General features: G+C 48.0%; 1 protein-coding gene across 5 annotated transcripts in view; it reads left to right on the top strand.

Annotated features, from left to right (window-relative positions):
* The window catches only part of GRM2 (glutamate metabotropic receptor 2), a 38,758-nt gene that overhangs the window by 496 nt on the left and 19,198 nt on the right, over positions 1-19,064 (top strand). For 2 of the 5 annotated variants that reach the window (XM_075574217.1, XM_075574214.1), the window contains exons 1-2: positions 1-797; positions 10,056-10,653. The exon at positions 1-797 is cut by the window's left edge. In XM_075574217.1, coding sequence (XP_075430332.1) covers positions 10,201-10,653 — 453 coding nt within the window. In that variant the 5' untranslated portion in view covers positions 1-797; positions 10,056-10,200. The remainder of the gene's footprint in view (positions 798-10,055; positions 10,654-19,064) is intronic. The other 3 variants (XM_075574215.1, XM_075574216.1, XM_075574218.1) reach the window with 3 other exon arrangements.

A 19,064-nucleotide genomic window follows, 5' to 3' on the forward strand; every position in this document is an offset into this window, starting at 1 on the left:
AGAGAGAGAGAGAGAGAGAGAAAAGCAGGGAAAGAGAAGCAGAGGGGGAGAGAAACAGGGAAGAAGAAGCAGAGAGAGGGAGAGAGAGAAGCAGACAGAGAGAAAGAAGCGAAGCAGAGAGAAGAGTGTGAGAGAAGATTGAGAGAGAAGCAGAAAGAGAAGATTGCAAAAGAACCAGGAGAATATCCAGTATATAAGAAGGAGAGACACAGAGAGACTCCAAGACATCGCATGCGAAGCAGTGTGTGAGACGGGAGTGAAGAGAGGAACTTCCCATGGAAACCCAGCACGGGAGAGAATCTGAGTGCAAGCATCTTTACTCCGGGGGAGAAGAGAGCCGGAGCCAGCAGCGGCCTGAGAGAGAGACCCCCACTCATCCAACACAGGTCACTAAACCGGACAGAGACCCCCATAACGCCCTATACAACACAGAGACCCCATTTAGAACACCGACACCCAATACAATACAGAGATCCACATAACACCATATACAATACAGAGACCCCCATATACAGCACAGACACCCTATACAATACAGACACCCCCATAACTCCCTATATAATACAGAGACTGCCATGTAGAACACAGACTCCTCTGTACTGGATAGAACCCACTACACAGAACAGGCCCCCTCCTACTCAGGAATGAGTCCCCTATACAAACATAGGCCCTTATTATATAGCAGACAGAGACCCCTTAATGAGACACAGAGCCCCCTCCCTATAACGTACCCCCCTCTCCCAGCCTTGGAATAGCTGAAGAGAATCCGATTCAGGACCATGAACAGCAGCATCCAGGTGAGAGGGAGAGCGTGAGACTGCGGGAGGGAGAGAGAGAGAGAGAGGCTGAGGAAGAGAGAGTGTGTGGGACAGAAGAAAAGGTGTGATAGAGGGAAGTAGTGCAAGTGAGAAAGTGAGAGATAATTTGAAGCAATTATAGGGGCGAGAGTGAGGGAGAGAGAGAGACTGAGGGGAAGAGAGAATGAGTGAGAGGGAGACTGATAGGGAGAGATACTGGGTAGGGTGAGTGAGTGAGAGGTAGGGAGGGCGAGAGACCGAGGGGAAGAGAGAATGAGTGAAAGGGAGACTGATGCGGAGAGATACTGGGAAGGGAGAGAGAGGGATAGGTAGAGGGGCAAAGGAAGTGAGAGACAAAGGGGGTGAGAAACTGATGGAGAGTGAGAGAGAGAGACTGAGGGAAGAGAGAATGAGTGAGAAAGGGGCTGATGGGGAGAGATACTGGGAAGGGAGAGAGAGACAGAGGGCAGAAGGGAGGGAGAAAGAGTGAGAATGAAGATAGTTATAGGGGAGAAAGACAATATAATAGACATAGAGCATGGGAGAAAATAGAGGACAGAAAGAGAGAGGAAGAGACAGGTTCATAGTGTGCAGTGGCTGCTGTACCTAAAGTAGCGGCACTTTGTCTGCTGTAATACAATGTTACATGGGGCAAACATTTGGGCTTTAGAAAGATTGAAGCAATGTTAATTAAACGCAGAATTCTAAATAGGGACAAACCTCCAGCAATGAAACCCCAGTGTGTAAATAAAAAATCAGTACTACTGTGGGTGTGTAAATAAAAAATCAGCACTGCTGTGCGTGTGTAAATAAAAAATCAGCACTGCTGTGCGTGTGTAAATAAAAAATCAGCACTGCTGTGCGTGTGTAAATAAAAAATCAGCACTGCTGTGGGTGTGTAAATAAGAAATCAGCACTACTCTGGGTGTGTAAATAAAAAATCAGCACTACTGTGGGTGTGTAAATAAAAAATCAGCACTGCTGTGGGTGTGTAAATAAAAAATCAGCACTACAGTGCGTGTGTAAATAAAAAATCAGCACTGCTGTGCGTGTGTAAATAAAAAATCAGCACTGCTGTGGGTGTGTAAATAAGAAATCAGTACTACTGTGGGTGTGTAAATAAAAAATCAGCACTACTGTGGGTGTGTAAATAAAAGAGCCGGGTACGTGGGGTGAGGGCAAAAGAGAGACTGGAGCAAGGAAGGTAAAAAAGGCGGAGAAAGGGGAATGAGAAAAGAGGTACTCCCTCTGCCCCACTCCCCAGTGTATAGGAGATGTATGCCCCACTCCCCAGTGTATATGAGGTGTATGCCCCACTCCCCAGTGTATATGAGATGTATGCCCCGCTCCCCAGTGTATAGGAGGTGTATGCCTCACTCCCCAGTGTATATGAGATGTATGCCCCACTCCCCAGTGTATATGAGATGTATGCCCCACTCCCCAGTGTATATGAGATGTATGCCCCGCTCCCCAGTGTATATGAGGTGTATGCTCCACTCCCCAGTGTATATGAGGTGTATGTCCCACTCCCCAGTGTATATGAGATGTATGCCCCGCTCCCCAGTGTATATGAGGTGTATGCTCCACTCCCCAGTGTATATGAGATGTATGCCCCACTCCCCAGTGTATATGACATGTATGCCCCGCTCACCAGTGTATATGAGGTGTATGCCCCACTCCCCAGTGTATATTAGGTGTATTACCCACTCCCCAGTGTATATGAGATGTATGCCCCATTCCTCAGTGTATATGAGGTATATGCCCCGCTCCCCAGTGTATATGAGATGTATGCCCCGCTCCCCAGTGTATATGAGGTGTATGCCCCGCTCCCCAGTGTATATGAGATGTATGCCCCACTCCCCAGTGTATATGAGGTGTATGCCCCGCTCCCCAGTGTATATGAGATGTATGCCCCACTCCCCAGTGTATAGGAGGTGTATGCTCCACTCCCCAGTGTATATGAGATGTATGCCCCACTCCCCAGTGTATATGAGGTATATGCCCCACTCCCCAGTGTATAGGAGGTGTATGCTCCACTCCCCAGTGTATATGAGATGTATGCCCCACTCCCCAGTGTATATGAGATGTATGCTCTGCTTCCGTGTATATGAGCTGTATGCCCCACTCCCCAGTGTATATGAGCTTTATGCCCCGCTCCCCAGTGTATATGAGCTATATGCTCCGCTCCCCAGTGTATATGAGGTATATGCCCCACTCCCCAGTGTATAGGAGGTGTATGCTCCACTCCCCAGTGTATATGAGGTGTATGCCCCGCTCCCCAGTGTATATGAGCTTTATGCCCCGCTCCCCAGTGTATATGAGGTGTATGCCCCGCTCCCCAGTGTATATGAGATGTATGCGCCGCTCCCCAGTGTATATGAGGTGTATGCCCCACTCCCCAGTGTATATGAGGTATATGCCCCACTCCCCAGTGTATATGAGGTGTATGCCCCACTCCCCAGTGTATATGAGCTATATGCCCCACTCCCCAGTGTATATGAGGTGTATGCCCCGCTCCCCAGTGTATATGAGGTGTATGCCCCGCTCCCCAGTGTATATGAGATGTATGCGCCGCTCCCCAGTGTATATGAGCTATATGCCCCACTCCCCAGTGTATATGAGATGTATGCCCAACTCCCCAGTGTATATGAGGTGTATGCCCCGCTCCCCAGTGTATATGAGCTATATGCCCCACTCCCCAGTGTATATGAGCTATATGCCCCGCTCCCCAGTGTATATGAGCTATATGCCCCGCTCCCCAGTGTATATGAGGTGTATGCCCCACTCCTCAGTGTATATGAGGTGTATGCCCCACTCCCCAGTGTATATGAGGTGTATGCCCCGCTCCCCAGTGTATATGAGGTATATGCCCCGCTCCCCAGTGTATATGAGGTGTATGCCCCGCTCCCCAGTGTATATGAGGTGTATGCCCAGCTCCCCAGTGTATATGAGATGTATGCCCCATTCCCCAGTGTATATGAGGTATATGCCCCGCTCCCCAGTGTATATGAGCTATATGCCCCACTCCCCAGTGTATATGAGGTGTATGCCCCGCTCCCCAGTGTATATGAGGTATATGCCCCGCTCCCCAGTGTATATGAGGTGTATGCCCCGCTCCCCAGTGTATATGAGGTATATGCCCCGCTCCCCAGTGTATATGAGGTGTATGCCCCACTCCCCAGTGTATATGAGGTGTATGCCCCGCTCCCCAGTGTATATGAGGTATATGCCCCGCTCCCCAGTGTATATGAGGTGTATGCCCCGCTCCCCAGTGTATATGAGGTATATGCCCCGCTCCCCAGTGTATATGAGGTGTATGCCCCACTCCCCAGTGTATATGAGATGTATGCCCCACTCCCCAGTGTATATGAGGTGTATGCCCCACTCCCCAGTGTATATGAGATGTATGCCCCACTCCCCAGTGTATATGAGATGTATGCCCCACTCCCCAGTGTATATGAGATGTATGCCCCGCTCCGCAGTGTATATGAGCTATATGCCCCACTCTCCAGTGTATATGAGGTGTATGCCCCACTTCCCAGTGAATATGAGGTATATATGTGCAACCTGTCTCCGCTCTGCGAATGTTAGGGCAGTGCAGGATTTGGGGTTACGTTGCTTGCTCTGTAATCCTATAGAAAGTGTGTGTGTTTAATCTCATGCTCCGGGGAGATTTGACAGCTAATCTCAGTCTAATCCCAATCTCTTATCTCTCCCTATTCGTTATAACAATGAGGATTCAATTACAGGTAAAGCATAGTGCCCCCTGACCCTCACACCATTTAGGGTCAGTAGATGTGGGGGCAAGAAAAGTTTAGGGTCTCTCCCTTCCTCACTCGGTCCTTTTCTGTTTCTCTCTGTCCCTGCCTCTCTCTCTCTCTCTGTCCCTGCCAGTTTCCCTCAGTCCCTGCCGGTCTCTCTCGGTCCCTGCCTGTCTCATTCTGTCCCTGTCTGTCTCACCCTGTACCTATCTGTCTCTCTCTGTCCCTGCCTGTCTCACCCTGTCCGTCTCACTCTGTCCCTGCCTGTCTCACCCTGTCCCTGCCTGTCTCTGTCTATCTCACTCTATCCCTGTCTGTCTCACCCTGTCCCACTCTGTCCCTGCCTGCCTCTCTTTCCCCATCTGTCTCACTCTGTCCCTGTCTGTCTCACCCTGTCCCTGTCTGTCTCACTCTGTCCCTGCCTGCCTCCCTTTCCCCATCAGTCTCACTCTATTCCTGTCTGTCTCACCCTGTCCCTGTCTGTCTCACTCTGTCCCTGCCTGCCTCTCTCTCCCCATCAGTCTCAATGTCACCGCCTGTCTGTCTTTGTCCCTGCCTGTCTCTCTCTCATCTTGTTTCTCTGAACCGGACTGTCTCTGTGACCCTACCTGTCTCTCTCTGACGTCTGTCTTTTTTTAATAAGGCACTCCATTCTAACCTCATTAAAATCAAATGTATTCTGGGGATTATGCAAATTAGTTGGAGACTAGAGGGGACCCATTTCTCCCCCCCCCCTTATCTGTATTAGACTGTATATATATTACAGAAACCCCCTGTCTCTCTGTATTAGATAAATTCCCCTGTCTCTCTCTGTATTACATAAATCCCCCTGTCTCTCTCTGTATTAGAGATGCACCCTTTCTCTCTCGCTCACCTGTTGCTTTCCAGCAGGGGAAGGGTTAACTAGGTTATACTGAAGAAGGACACATCCCTGGATCTCTCCCCAATTCTGGTTTCCATGGTTACCATGTGCCCCCCCCCCAGCCGTGTATATGTGTGTGTATGTATACATATATATGTGTATATATATATCTGTATGTCTGTATAGGTGTGATGCACGTGTGTATACGTGTGTGTGTGTGTGTGTGTGTGTGTGTGTGTGTGTGTGTGTGTGTGTGTGTGTGTGTGTGTGTGTATTAATAGTATTATATTTTATTTATATTACGCCAACATATCCCTCAGCGTAAGGACAAGAAGTAAGGACAAGAACAAGACATAGAATGCATACAGCGGAAAACACTGTGAAACAGTCGGCACTGAGGTCTCTGTGATTTTGTGTCTCAGGGGTTCGGATGGATCCAGATCGAAGCGTTAGAGGAAAGTGCATCGTGTGCTTAGAGTCAACACGTTCAAGTAGTTTGGGATCAAATGACAAGAGAGATTGTAGTTAAAAGATGAGGTTTGGTTGAGATGGGTGTGAGAGGCATTCCTAAATGTTCAAGGAGATAGGGGTTAAACATATGTATGTGTATGAACAGTGTGTGTGTGTGTGGGGGGGGGGGGGTATACTGTATATGTATGTCTGTGTGTATGTATCAATATACGTATGTTTGTATGTGTGTATATGTATGTTTATGTGTGTGTGTGTGTATATATGTGTATGTGAGTGTGCCTATACAGTTGTGTCAAAAAGAAAGTACACCCTCTTTGAATTCTATGGTTTTACATATCAGGACATAATAATAATCATCTGTTCCTTAGCAGGCCTAAAAATTAGGTAAATACAACCTCAGATGAACAACAACACATGACATATTACACCGTGTCATGATTTATTTAACAAAAATAAAGCCAAAATGGAGAAGCCATGTGTGAAAAACTAAGTACAGGCATACCCCACATTAACGTACGCAATGGGACCAGAGCATGTATGTAAAGTGAAAATGTACTTAAAGTGAAGCACTGCCTTTTTCCCACTTATTGATACATGTACTGTACTGCAATCGTCCTATACTGTACGTGCATAACTGATGTAAATAACGCATGTGTAACAGGCTCTATAGTCTCCCCGCTTGCGCACAGCTTCGGTACAGGTAGGGAGCCGGATTGCTGTTCATGACGTGCTGACAGGCGCATGCGTGAGCTGCCATTTGCCTATTGAGCGAGATGTACTTACTCGCGAGTGTACTTAAAGTGAGTGTACTTAAACCGGGGTATGCCTGTACACCCTTACTGCTTCCATAGGAATTAAGATGCTAAGTAGCAGACTTATCATTACTGCTAATCAAATGCCCTTGATTAATTGATCATCAGCAAGTGTGACCACCTCTATAAAAGCCGAAGTTTTAGCAGTTTGCTGGTCTGGAGCATTCAGGTGTGTGTTAACACAATAGAAAGAGGTGATCTGGCACACAATCAGTGAAGCACTATAATGTCACCTGTGCCCATGGACCAAGGGGGGTCGTCCTACCAGGTCCCCAAGTGGTATTAGTGTAAAGAGAATTGTCCAGGCACACGGTCTTATCACAAAGTAGAAAATTTAATCCAGCATAAATCCAACGATTCGGCTGCACACAGGCAGCCTTTGTCAAGGTTAACACAATGCCATGGAGGAAAGACATCAGCAATGATCTTAGAGAAGCAATTGTTGCTGCCCATCAATCTGGAAAGGGTTATAAGGCCATTTCCAAACAATTTAAAGTCCATCAATCTACAGTGAGAAAGATTATTCATAAGTGGAAAACATTCAAGACAGTTGCCAATCTTCCCAGGAGTGGACGTCCCAGCAAATTCACCTCAAGGTCAGACCGTGCAATGCTTAGAGAAATTGCAAAATACCCAAGAGTTACATCTCAGACTCTGCAGGCCTCAGTTAGCATGTTAAATGTTAAAGTTCATGACAGTACAATTAGAAAAAGACTGAACAAGTATGGTTTGTTTGGAAGGGTTGCCAGGAGAAAGCCTCTTCTCTCTAAAAAGAACATGGCAGCACGGCTTAGGTTTGCAAAGTTGCTTCTGAACAAACCACAAGACTTCTGGAACAATGTCCTTTGGACAGACGAGACCAAAGTGGAGATGTTTGGCCATAATGCACAGCGCCACATTTGGCAAAAAACAAACACAGCATATCAGCACAAACACCTCATACCAACTGTCAAGCACGGTGGTGGACGGGTGATGATTTGGACTTGTTTTGAAGCCACAGGACCTGGGAACTTTGCAGTCATTGAGTTGACCATGAACTCCTCTGTATACCAAAGTATTCTAGAGTCAAATGTGAGGCCATCTGTCCGACAGCTAAAGCTTGACCGAAATTGGGTCATGCAACAGGACAATGATCCCAAGCACACCAGCAAATCTACAACAGAATGGCTGAAAAAGAAAAGAATCAAGGTGTTGCAATGGCCCAGTCAAAGTCTAGACCTCAACCCGATTGAAATGCTGTGGCAGGACCTTAAGAGAGCTGTGCATAAACAAATGCCCACAAACCTCAATGAACTGAAGCAACGTTGTAAAGAAGAGTGGGCCAAAATTCCTCCACAACGATGTGAGAGACTGATAAAGTCATACAGAAAACAATTACTTCAAGTTATTGATGCTAAAGGTGGTTCTACAAGCTATTGAATCATAAGGTATACTTAGTTTTTCACACATGGCTTCTCCATTTTGGCTTTATTTTTGTTAAATAAATCATGACACGGTGTAATATGTAATGTGTTGCTGTTCATCTGAGATTGTATTTACCTAATTTTTAGACCTGCTAAGGAACAGATGATTGTTATTATGTCCTCATATGTAAAACCATAGAATTCAAAGATGGTGTACTTTCTTTTTCACACAACTGTATATGTATGTGTGTACAGGCATACCCCGGTTTAAGGACACTCACTTTAAGTACACTCGCGAGTAAGTACATTCGCCCAATAGGCAAACGGCAGCTCACGCATGCGCCTGTCAGCACTTCCTGAACAACAATACCAGCTCCCTACCTGCACCGAAGCTGTGCGCAAGCGGGGAGATAATAGCGCCTGTTACTAATGCGTTATTTACATCAGTTATGCACGTATATGACGATTGCAGTACAGTACTTGCATCGATAAGTGGGGAAAAGGTAGTGCTTCACTTTAAGTACATTTTCGCTTTACATACATTCTCCGGTCCCATTGCGTACGTTAATGCGGGGTATGCCTGTATATAAATGTTTGTATGTGTTTGCATATATATACATATACTATATGTATGTGTGTATGTGCATGTGCGTATATATGTATGTGTGTGTATTTATGTATGTTTGTATTTGTTTGTGTGTATGTGCGTGCATGTCTATGTTTGTGTGCGTATGTGTGTTTGTGTGTGTGTGTGTGTGTGTGTTTATGCATATGTATATGTATGCATGTGTGTGTGTTTGTGTGTATATGCGCATGTACTGTATATATGTATCAGAAGAATAGACAAGCGCAAGGAGACACCCATAGTGTAATACTGTATTACTCACTTATTGAAACAGTACACAATAGGTATTAGACTCACGTATGTTAAATATCAGATCAGCTTATCAATAAAGTCGTCGATATCCAGAAGTTCCCGGTTCAATCTCTGTGTGGTGGAACAGAACCGCGGAAAGACCTCTCTCAGCACCGGTGTGGTGGAACGCCAATCTCTCAGAACCGGTGTGGTGGAATGCCAAACTCTCAGCACAGGTGTGGTGGAACGCCGACCTCTCTCAACACCGGTGGGGTGGAACACCAACCTCTCTCAGCGCCAGTGGGGTGGAAAGCTGACCACTGTCAGGACTGGTGTGGTGGAATGCTGACCTCTCTCAGGACCAGGTGTGGTGGAATGATGACCTCGCAGCACCGGTGTGGTGGAACACTGACCTCTCTCAGCACCGGTGTGGTGGAATGCTGACCTCTCTCAGGACCGGTGTGGTGGAAAGCTGACCTCTCTCAGGACTGATGTGGTGGAACGCTGACCTCTCTCAGGACCGGTGTGGTGAAACGCTGACCTCTCTCAGCACCGGTGTGGTGGAACGATGACCTCGCAGCACCGATGTGGTGGAACGATGACCTCTCTCAGCACCAGTGTGGTGGACCGCCGACTTCGCAGCACCAGTGTGGTGGACCATCAACCTTGCAGCACCGGTGTGGTGTACAGGAGGCTCACGTAGTCCAATCTCGAACCATTAGCCCTACGCGTTTCATACCTCTACCACTTCTTCAGTGGAAACACTTTTAACATTTAATTGGTGTATTGATCACTTCCTTTCTTTTTTTGTATCACCATGTGTGGGTGTGCATGTATGTGCGCCTACATATGCATATGTACACGTATGTGGGTGTGCATGTGCACGTATGTGTGTATATGTATGCGTGTGCATGTGTTAGTGTATATTTGTATACATGTGTGCATGTGTATGTATGTATGCATCCCCGTGTGTGTGTGTGTTTATCCATATATAAACAAGTGTCTGTATAATTCCCATGTGGTTGTGATGGGCCTACATTACATGTCACCAATGTGTCCTCCATGTGCTGACTCTCTCCCCCTCTCTCTCCAGGGCTCTAGGCTGTGACTCTCTCTGACCTCCTGGTCTCAGTGGCCCTTCTGACTCTGGTATATTTGGGGGCTGCTCCGTGGGGGCGGAGCTCATACACATAGGTCACGCCCACTCCTCCCCTCCCCCCATCCGATTGGCTGTGGTCATGGCTCTGCCCCTGCTGCTGTGGGCCCTCCTCCTCCCGGATTCATCCAATCAGAATGGGGGAGTCCCCTCCAAGAAGGAGATTCGTGTGGAAGGGGAGCTGGTAATCGGGGGGCTTTTCCCAGTGCATGAGAAGGGGGTAGCAGCAGAGGAGTGCGGGAAGATTAACGAGCACCGTGGGATCCAACGTCTGGAGGCCATGCTTTTTGCGCTGGACGCCATAAACAGGGACCCAGAGCTGCTTCCGGGGCTGACACTGGGGGGACACATCCTGGACACATGTTCCAAGGACACTTATGCGCTGGAGCAGGCTCTGGACTTTGTGCGCGCTTCCCTGACACGGGCTGATGGCTCCGAGCACATCTGTCCTGATGGATCCTACGCCATCCACGGAGAGAGCCCCACGGCCGTCAGTGGGGTCATAGGAGGCTCCTACAGTGATGTTTCAATCCAGGTGACTCCAGGGGGGGGGGGCTGGTTTTAACTGGGGGTTGGGGGCCGTCTGTTCTGGGGGCAGTGGTGCTATCTGGGGAAGCAATTTTAGGTGAGCTGGGGTGTGTGGGGGTTTGGTCTGAATTGCGGGGTGGGGGGTCAGTCCGGTATGGGGAAACCAGTCTTATCAATATGTAGGGTGAGGGTCTGTTCTGAATAGGGGGCTGTCAGTTTGATCTACAGGGAAGGGTCCAGTCTCACCTGGGGGAGGGGATCCAGTCTTATCTTGGGGAGGGGTTCCAGTCTCATCTTGGGGGCGTCTGTCTGATCTGGTAAGAGAAAGACCTCAGTTTTACAAAGTCTGGTCTTAGTATCACATTGTGTTAGTGTCACACACACATTGCCTTTTGGGGACACCTGGCTCCCTCTCTCTCCGGAGCCTCCCCACCTTGGCTGGCACTGCCCATGTCACAGCTGCTAATGGGGACCTGTCTGGCTCTGTCCATCTGTCTGTGCATACCCGTCTGTGTATATCTGTCTGTGTATAACTGTATACTGTATCTGCATGTGCATACCCGTCTGTGTATATCTGTCTGTGTATAACTGTATACTGTATCTGCATGTGCATACCCATCTGTGTATACTGTATCTGTCTGTGTATAACTGTATATCTAACACACACAAAAGACAGACACCGCAATCAACACTGTTAAATAAATGCAATCTGTAAGCCAATAGAAATATCCCTGTAGAAAATACCCAGCTTTGGCGGTGCTATGGGTAAAATAATATAAATACACACAGAAAAAGAAACCCAATAAGAAGCACTCAGATAATGCAAAGAATAAAGCAGATATGTAATAAAGATTATCAAAAGAATATTTTAATTAAACACATCTACAAAAAAAACACATACACTTAAAAAATCATGAAAACCAACACACAAGCCTCTCCTACACCTCCTATAATAAAAACAGACTGAAAATGAGAATACATAGTACAGATCAGTAGAGATCAGGCACAAAAAGCTATGAGTACATTGGGGACTGAGTTCCCAATTATCTCAAGACCTGCCGGGCATCTAAACATGTAACTAATAGCAAGAAGCCTGATTAATGATCTAATGTGTCACATAGGAAATACCTCTGCATATATAATTAATGAGATATGATACTCTGACATCGCATAGTGTTTAACACAGCGCAGCATGGAGCATAGTTACATATACTGCAGGACTATACACACAATGGATATATGAATTAAATCCACAGAATACACCTATGCACAGATGAACCCAATATAAACATACTGAGAGTGCCCTGAAATCAGACCAATGTATATCTGTCTGTGTATACCTGTCTGTGTATATTTCTGTCTGTGTATAACTGTATATCTGTCTGAGTATACCTTTCTTTGTATATAACCGTCTGTGTATACCTGTCTGTGTATAACTGTATATCTGTCCGTGTATAACCATCCATGTATATCTCTCATCTTGCTGCTGACATAATAAATATATCAGTAATATTTGGTGAATTTCCCATTTTAACCTCTTCCGTTGACCCAAATCTTTCTTCAATACACTGACCTTTAACCTACAACCTGACGTCAAACCTCAGACCTCTCTCTGTAACTCGTAACTCCCTTTCTTATCCCACCATCATTTCAGTGTCCAGCTCCACTATGCCGCTGTGCATTCTGGGACACAGGCTGTGATGCCTCTGGCATTCTGTGCCAGTGGTTCTGAATGGTGGGGGCAGAGTGCAGGAACCACTGATATCACAGCCGTGCGTGACACATCGGAGCAGTGCTCTGTATCAGGACAGCCGTCCCCTTATTCCGAATATACTCTAATAGTGCTCTACTCCTCTCACGCCGGTCATACTCAAACCGAGCCCGACGCCACCGGGACTGGATAACGTGGGCGGCGTGCGTGGCACAGGAAAGAGAGCGTCTCACAAGGACTGCATGCCACAAGGACTGGATAACGTGGGCGGCGTACGTGGCACAGGAAAGAGAGCGTCTCACAAGGACTGCATGCCCCCCAGGACTGGATCACGAGAGCGGTGTGTATGGCACAGGAAAGAGAGCGTCTCACAAGGACTGCATGCCACAAGGACTGGATAACGTGGGCGGCATACGTGGCACAGGAAAGAGAGCGTCTCACAAGGATGGCACGCCCCCAGGGCTGGATCACAAGAGCGGCGTGGCACAGGAAAGAGCATCTCACAAGGACTGCAAGCCACCAGGGCTGGATCACGCGACCAGCGTGGCACAGGAAAACGAGCGTTTCACAAGGATGGCACGCCACCAGGACTGGATCACGCGAGCAGCGTGGCACAGGAAAGAGCGTCTCACAAGGACTGCATGCCACCAGGGCTGGATCACGCGAGCAGCATGGCACAGGAAAGAGCGTCTCACAAGGACTGCATGCCACCAGGGCTGGATCACGCGAGCAGCATGGCACAGGAAAGAGCGTCTCACAAGGACTGCATGCCACCAGGGCTGGATCACGAGAGGTGCGTGCGTGGCACAGGAAAGAGCGTCTCACAAGGATGGCACGCCACCAGGGCTGGATCACGAGAGGCGCGTGCGTGGCACACACACACACACACACACACACCTGGGGTAACTGGGGGAACCACCTAACGTTCTAGGTGTGGGGACCTCTGTCCAGAAGTTTATCCCGATACATATACCCACCTTGCGCCACTGTCCATGGTAGTAGGGCCAGCACTGGCTTGCTCTCCATTAGCAGTTTCAAATTTCCCGCCGTTGCTTCCCTCCAAAGTCCTCTGCAAGTCTCAGGAACACCCTTGGATGACTTAATAAATTTAAAGGGTCCACTTCGGGTTTCTGAGCATTCCACACCAAGGGGTTCATGCAGTAAGCGGCCGGCAGTTTTGCTGGCGGTTTTTTTTTTCCCGCCGGTGGCGGGGCGAGAAGGCACTTTCCGCCTAAAAATCCAACTTTTTCCGCCATGCTGTATTCTAGTAGAGGCGAGTAGCTAAGCGGAGCTATTCGCCTCTCTAGAATACCGTTTTGCTGGCGGATCAGCCACGCAAGAAAAAGATGGCAAGTTGCTGCTCAGAGGCAGCGGATGAGCGGCGGATCGGCACTTAGAAAAAATTCAGGCCTTTTTCCTGGCTGGGATTGATGCCGGCGGTCTCCGGAGCTGATACCATTAATATCAGCACCGGAGCCCCCCGGCATGCATCCGAGGCAGGAAAAATGCATTTAAAGCCCACTTCATTACCTTAGCGGTTAACCGCTAAGGCAATGAAGGGGTTAAAGAGCCGTGCCAGGTTTATTGTGGGTAGCGGGGGTGGGTGAAGGGGGTATTTGGCCCTTGTTGTTTGTTTAGGGCTTGCGGGGGGGTTGCGGGTGCACTTAACATGAAGGGGTTAAGGCCTTCCGCTACCCACACGCAAGCCCTAAACAACCACCGTTGGGGCTAATACCCCCTTGACCCACACCCACTACCCACAATAATAAAAAATACACACACCAGCCCCACACTAACTAACTAAATAAATATATATATATATATATATATATATATATGCAAATATAACTGTATGCTCATCTGCATGTCTTAGGCAGGTCTGCAACCCCGCCTTTCCCCATTATCACCCAGCATACAGCACTTCCACTGCAGCAAGGGATTCTGGGAAATGACATGCAAATGAGCACACAGTGTCACTTTTTGCCTCAATAACCATTTTTAACATGGTTCCCTATAGGCTTAAGCTTGCTGCATGGTCACAGCTTTGATATATATATATATATAACCCCAACAACACCTATACCCCCCTAACATACAGTATAGTAATGGGCACAATGACTATTATCCACAAATGGATAATAGTGCAGTTGCCCATTTAAAATACATACACAACAATAAAGACATTAAATACATATAGCACTCACCCATGTGCGGTTGCCACGATGAAGGCCATCCTCATCTTCATCCTGCCCATGCCCCATCCACTTCTGCAAAACAGACACAAGAATTAAAACATCCAATGAAATGTCCCCTAACCCCTTAATCACCATAGCGGTTATTAACCGCTACAGTCATTAAGGGGTTAACCCACCATCACCCACATACCCTCCCCCACTAACCCCCCCAACCCTGAGGTCTAACCACCCTCACCCACTACCCACAGGGGAGTCCTACCAAATACCCTTGGGGCCAATACCCCCTCCCCCAGCACATACAGTACAATAATGTGCCAAATAACTATTATCCACATAGGGATAATACATTATTTGGCCATTATTAAACACATTAAATACCGTAATAAAGTAAAGAAAATTGTACTAACCTCATCAATAAGAAGGCTCCGTCGCCAGCATCATCCTTGGGGTCCGTTGCCAAAATAATAAATAGCCAATACATCTCAATGACATTAACATACCAATGAACCCCTTAATCACCTTATCGGGTACTAACCTCAAAGGTAATTAAGGGGTGAAGCCATCCTGCAATGGCAACACCACTTATGCATAACATCCTCAATGAATTGAAAAGCAATTTCCTACACAAATCTCATGTAATCATTCAATCTGAAGCCTCAAATGCCACTTAAAACATTGCATTTACAGTGTATACATGTAGCATAACATGTAAAGTACCCGGTTTGGGGCATCGGTTAGTGTGGACGCCATGTTTGTTGCGGGCACGTAGCGTATGGGACGCTATAAACATGGCGGCGACACTGCCCATCCGATCACACATACCGGTGCCTGCAACTCGGGAAGCAGGGGGTCCCTGGTCCACAAAGTGATGCGGTTCAGCTCGGGGGACCCCCTGCTCACTGTACAGTATTATTAAATAAATATTCATGCTGCTTCGCTACCGTAGCAGATACCCTGTAAGGTAAGGAACGAGTCTTTATTGATATGTGTGTTTTACTCATAGTGTAGATGTGCAGAGGGTCTCCGGAGCTGAAGCGCTTTTGTTTTAGGTCCGGGGACCCCCTGCTCCCCGAGATACAGGCCCCTTTAGGGGGTGCCGGTATCCCTCTGCTTTGTTTACATTCCGCGGTCACGTGATCGGGACCTTTAAATGCAGAGGGATACCGGCACCTCATAAAGGGGCCTGTATCTCGGGAAGCAGGGGGTCCCCCGACCTGAAACCAATGCGGTTCAGCTCCGGAGACCCCCTGCACATGTACACTATGAATAAAAGTTGTTTTATAAATAATTTTTATTGTGCTGATGTTTGCGCCGAGAGAGCAGTGGATCTCTCTCTGCTGCAAACACAACTCGGCAGGGGACGGCTTCTCGGCAGTTTCTCGCCAGGCAGCCGTCCCGCCACTGGTTACACGCCATTTCATCAAATGGTGGTGGCTAATTCATTCGCCAGGGATTCGCCCCTTACAGCATACAGCCAGTTTAACACGCCAAAAACATGGCTAATTGCTAAACTGGCTAATGCATTTTTTTGCTGCTTACTGTATGATGCCCCAAGTCTCTAGAACCAAAGCCGGGTTCCTACTCATTTAGTCCTCGGTCTCCATCCACTAATATGGAGGACGGAGGCCTGACCAATCCTGGAGGGGATTGTGTTTGGGGTTCAATCAGCGATTGAGGGCTCGACTGCGTTGGACCAATCCTGAGCAAGGGGAGGTTACCGGACTTCTAGGACAGCCCACAGGGGCGGGCTTAAGTCAAGGTTCTGGGGAGTCGGCTTTAGAACAAGCACCTTCTGCCCCGGGATGAACACTCTACTATAGGCATTTCTATCATACTAGCGCTTCTGCCTTGTCTGAGCTCCCTTGAATTTAGCCTGCGCTAACTCCATCAGATCGACCAACCAATCTCTGAGCTCCAACACATACTGGAGCACCGTCGCATCCATTGTGGTGATCTCCCCATCCCTCCCGGAACAGATCGAGTGGTGCGTGCGTATAGAAGCTCGAAGGGTGAGAAGCCGGTAAACTTCTGTGGCACCTCCCTGTATGCGAACAATAGGTGTTGCAGGTGTGCTTCCCAGTCCCCCCCCCCTCCCTCAGCCTCCACAACTGCCCACAGCATCCTTTTCAGGGTATCATTGAACCGCTCGTCTAGCCCGTTGGTTTGAAGATGGTAGGCGGCTGTATGGAGAGGGGTCACCCCGCATGTAGCTCAGAAACTTTGGAGCAGCTCACTCTCTTCTGAGTGTGCTTCTGAGTGAGGAGAGGTTACCAGACTTCCAGGACAGCCAACAGGGGCAGGCTTAAGTTGAGTGGGCCATTTGAATGGACCAATGAGAATCATGCCTACAGGGCATAGTCTCGGCAACGGTTCCCCTGGTCCTCCCAATACTCCCGAAGTTAGAGACAACTCCGGGTATGGGTTGAACAATAGTCCCCCCTCTTGGAGCCACTTTTCCCACACGTGAGTCCACAGCCCGGCCTCGCTTTACAATGTCCCACGGCACTCACCTTATCTCGCCGGGATCTCCTTTGTTGAGGTTGGATACTTGTATACTGTACCCATTCACCACATAAAGGACCGCACATTTAAATATTAAGCATACGGTTAACCCCTGGTTCCCGAAGTGCTGGAACCAGGCTATAAACTATAATATCAGCCCAATGTGGGCACAGTACACATACACAGGAGGTGTACAAGGATCTGTACATACATGAATAAATACATTATATTATTGACAGGTAGGTGTACTGGTGGGTGTAACCTGTATTAAATGCAGCCAAACATACCCTTATCGTCACAGACTGCACACCAACAGGACTGGATCACGAGAGTGACGTACGTGGCACATGTAAGAGCGTGTCTCACAAGGACAGCACACCACCAGGACTGAATCACGAGAGTATATTCACAATCACTGGAGTCAAACTGCAGAGTGAGGGATGGCAGATACAATACGTGTGCAACCAGTTACATGCGCACACAGTTGGAAAATTACCCGGGCGCTATCGCTAACCGTGATGTCTAGTAGGTATAAACCACTTGGTGGTTGGTGGTAAAAAGTCTCTGCGTCCGGATGGAGAGTTACCACGACACCTCTGGCTCCTCTCTGATCGCTGCGAACCGTTACCAATGAAGAGACTTTTTACCACCAACCACCAAGTGACCCCCTATGCTGTCTTTATCCCCCCTTGAAGCAACAGTTGCTTCCATGTTTTTTAGCCTTTAACTTACCTTTATTCCCATTGTTTATCATTGTGTTTATTACTTGTTCATTTGCCCATTCTTTCAATAAAGCATTCACCCCCCCATAGACCTCAGTGCCCCGTAGTCCATCTATACTTCCATCTAGACCCTAGGGGATTTTCCATCAGAAGCTCAAAGAAACTTCTATGAGTGTGTACTCACACTGGCCTGTGTGAGTATTTGGACTTATTATTCTTTTATCACCATACATCCCTTCCTCTACCGTTTGATCTGTGTTTACCTGCTATCCTCATCTGAAGACCCGTATCAATTTTTGACACGGGTGACAACAAGATACTGCTATAGGAGAACACTCACATTAAGCCGTGTGAGTGAGATATCATTACCTTTATATCCCATAATATATTGCCTTACCATCTCTCCCTGTATCGCAGCTGACTTTTGTATACGTGTATCTAATTGCCTTTTCATTCTTACGAGAGGCAAATTACTGTGAAAAAACTATTCATCCAACGAGGAACATCCAGGACGCAGTGAGACAAGAAGATCTGAAAGAAAGAAGATTCAACATCCAGAAGGAAGACGCGACAGCCAAAGACATCCATGTACATGCCAACATGCATATACAGAAACTGTGACAGAGAAACTTCAATACTCCCTAAAGTGGCACTATATAAACAGGGAAGCCACTCACGTGGTGAAACGCGTAGGATTTGTGAATTACTGAGGAAACCACACCCAGTGTCAGCAGCCATTTTGTTTTCCCAGAATGGCTGGAGTATCGAGGAGAACCTGCAGTGTACAAGCGGCTCTCTGATGGCGTCAGTATACCACTCTGCTGAATGGGAGACTAGGCGGCCGGGGCATGCCGTATACAAACGACCCAAAGGCTTATTTTCAGGAGCACTCTTGTGAGTGCAATATAGCCCCTGCGCAATATGGCGGGAGACCCTTACACCGACTCCGGCTGGTCTCACACCGCCACAGAATGGCGGGAGACCCTTACACTGATTCCGGCTGGTCTCACACTGCCGCAGTATGGCGGGAGACACTTACACAGCGTCCGGCTGGTCTCACACTGGCGCAGTATGGCGGGAGACTCTTACACAGCGTCCGGCTGGTCTCACACTGGCGCAGTATGGCGGGAGACTCTTACACAACGTCCGGCTGGTCTCACACTGGCGCAGTATGGCGGGAGACTCTTACACAGCGTCTGGCTGGTCTCACACTGGTGCAGTATGTATCACAGTGTGTATCACTATATCACTGTGTGTATCACTGTATCACACTATCACAGTGTGTATC

This window comes from Ascaphus truei, chromosome 17, assembly GCF_040206685.1.
Source record: "Ascaphus truei isolate aAscTru1 chromosome 17, aAscTru1.hap1, whole genome shotgun sequence".
In the NCBI taxonomy this organism is placed as follows: domain Eukaryota; kingdom Metazoa; phylum Chordata; class Amphibia; order Anura; family Ascaphidae; genus Ascaphus; species Ascaphus truei.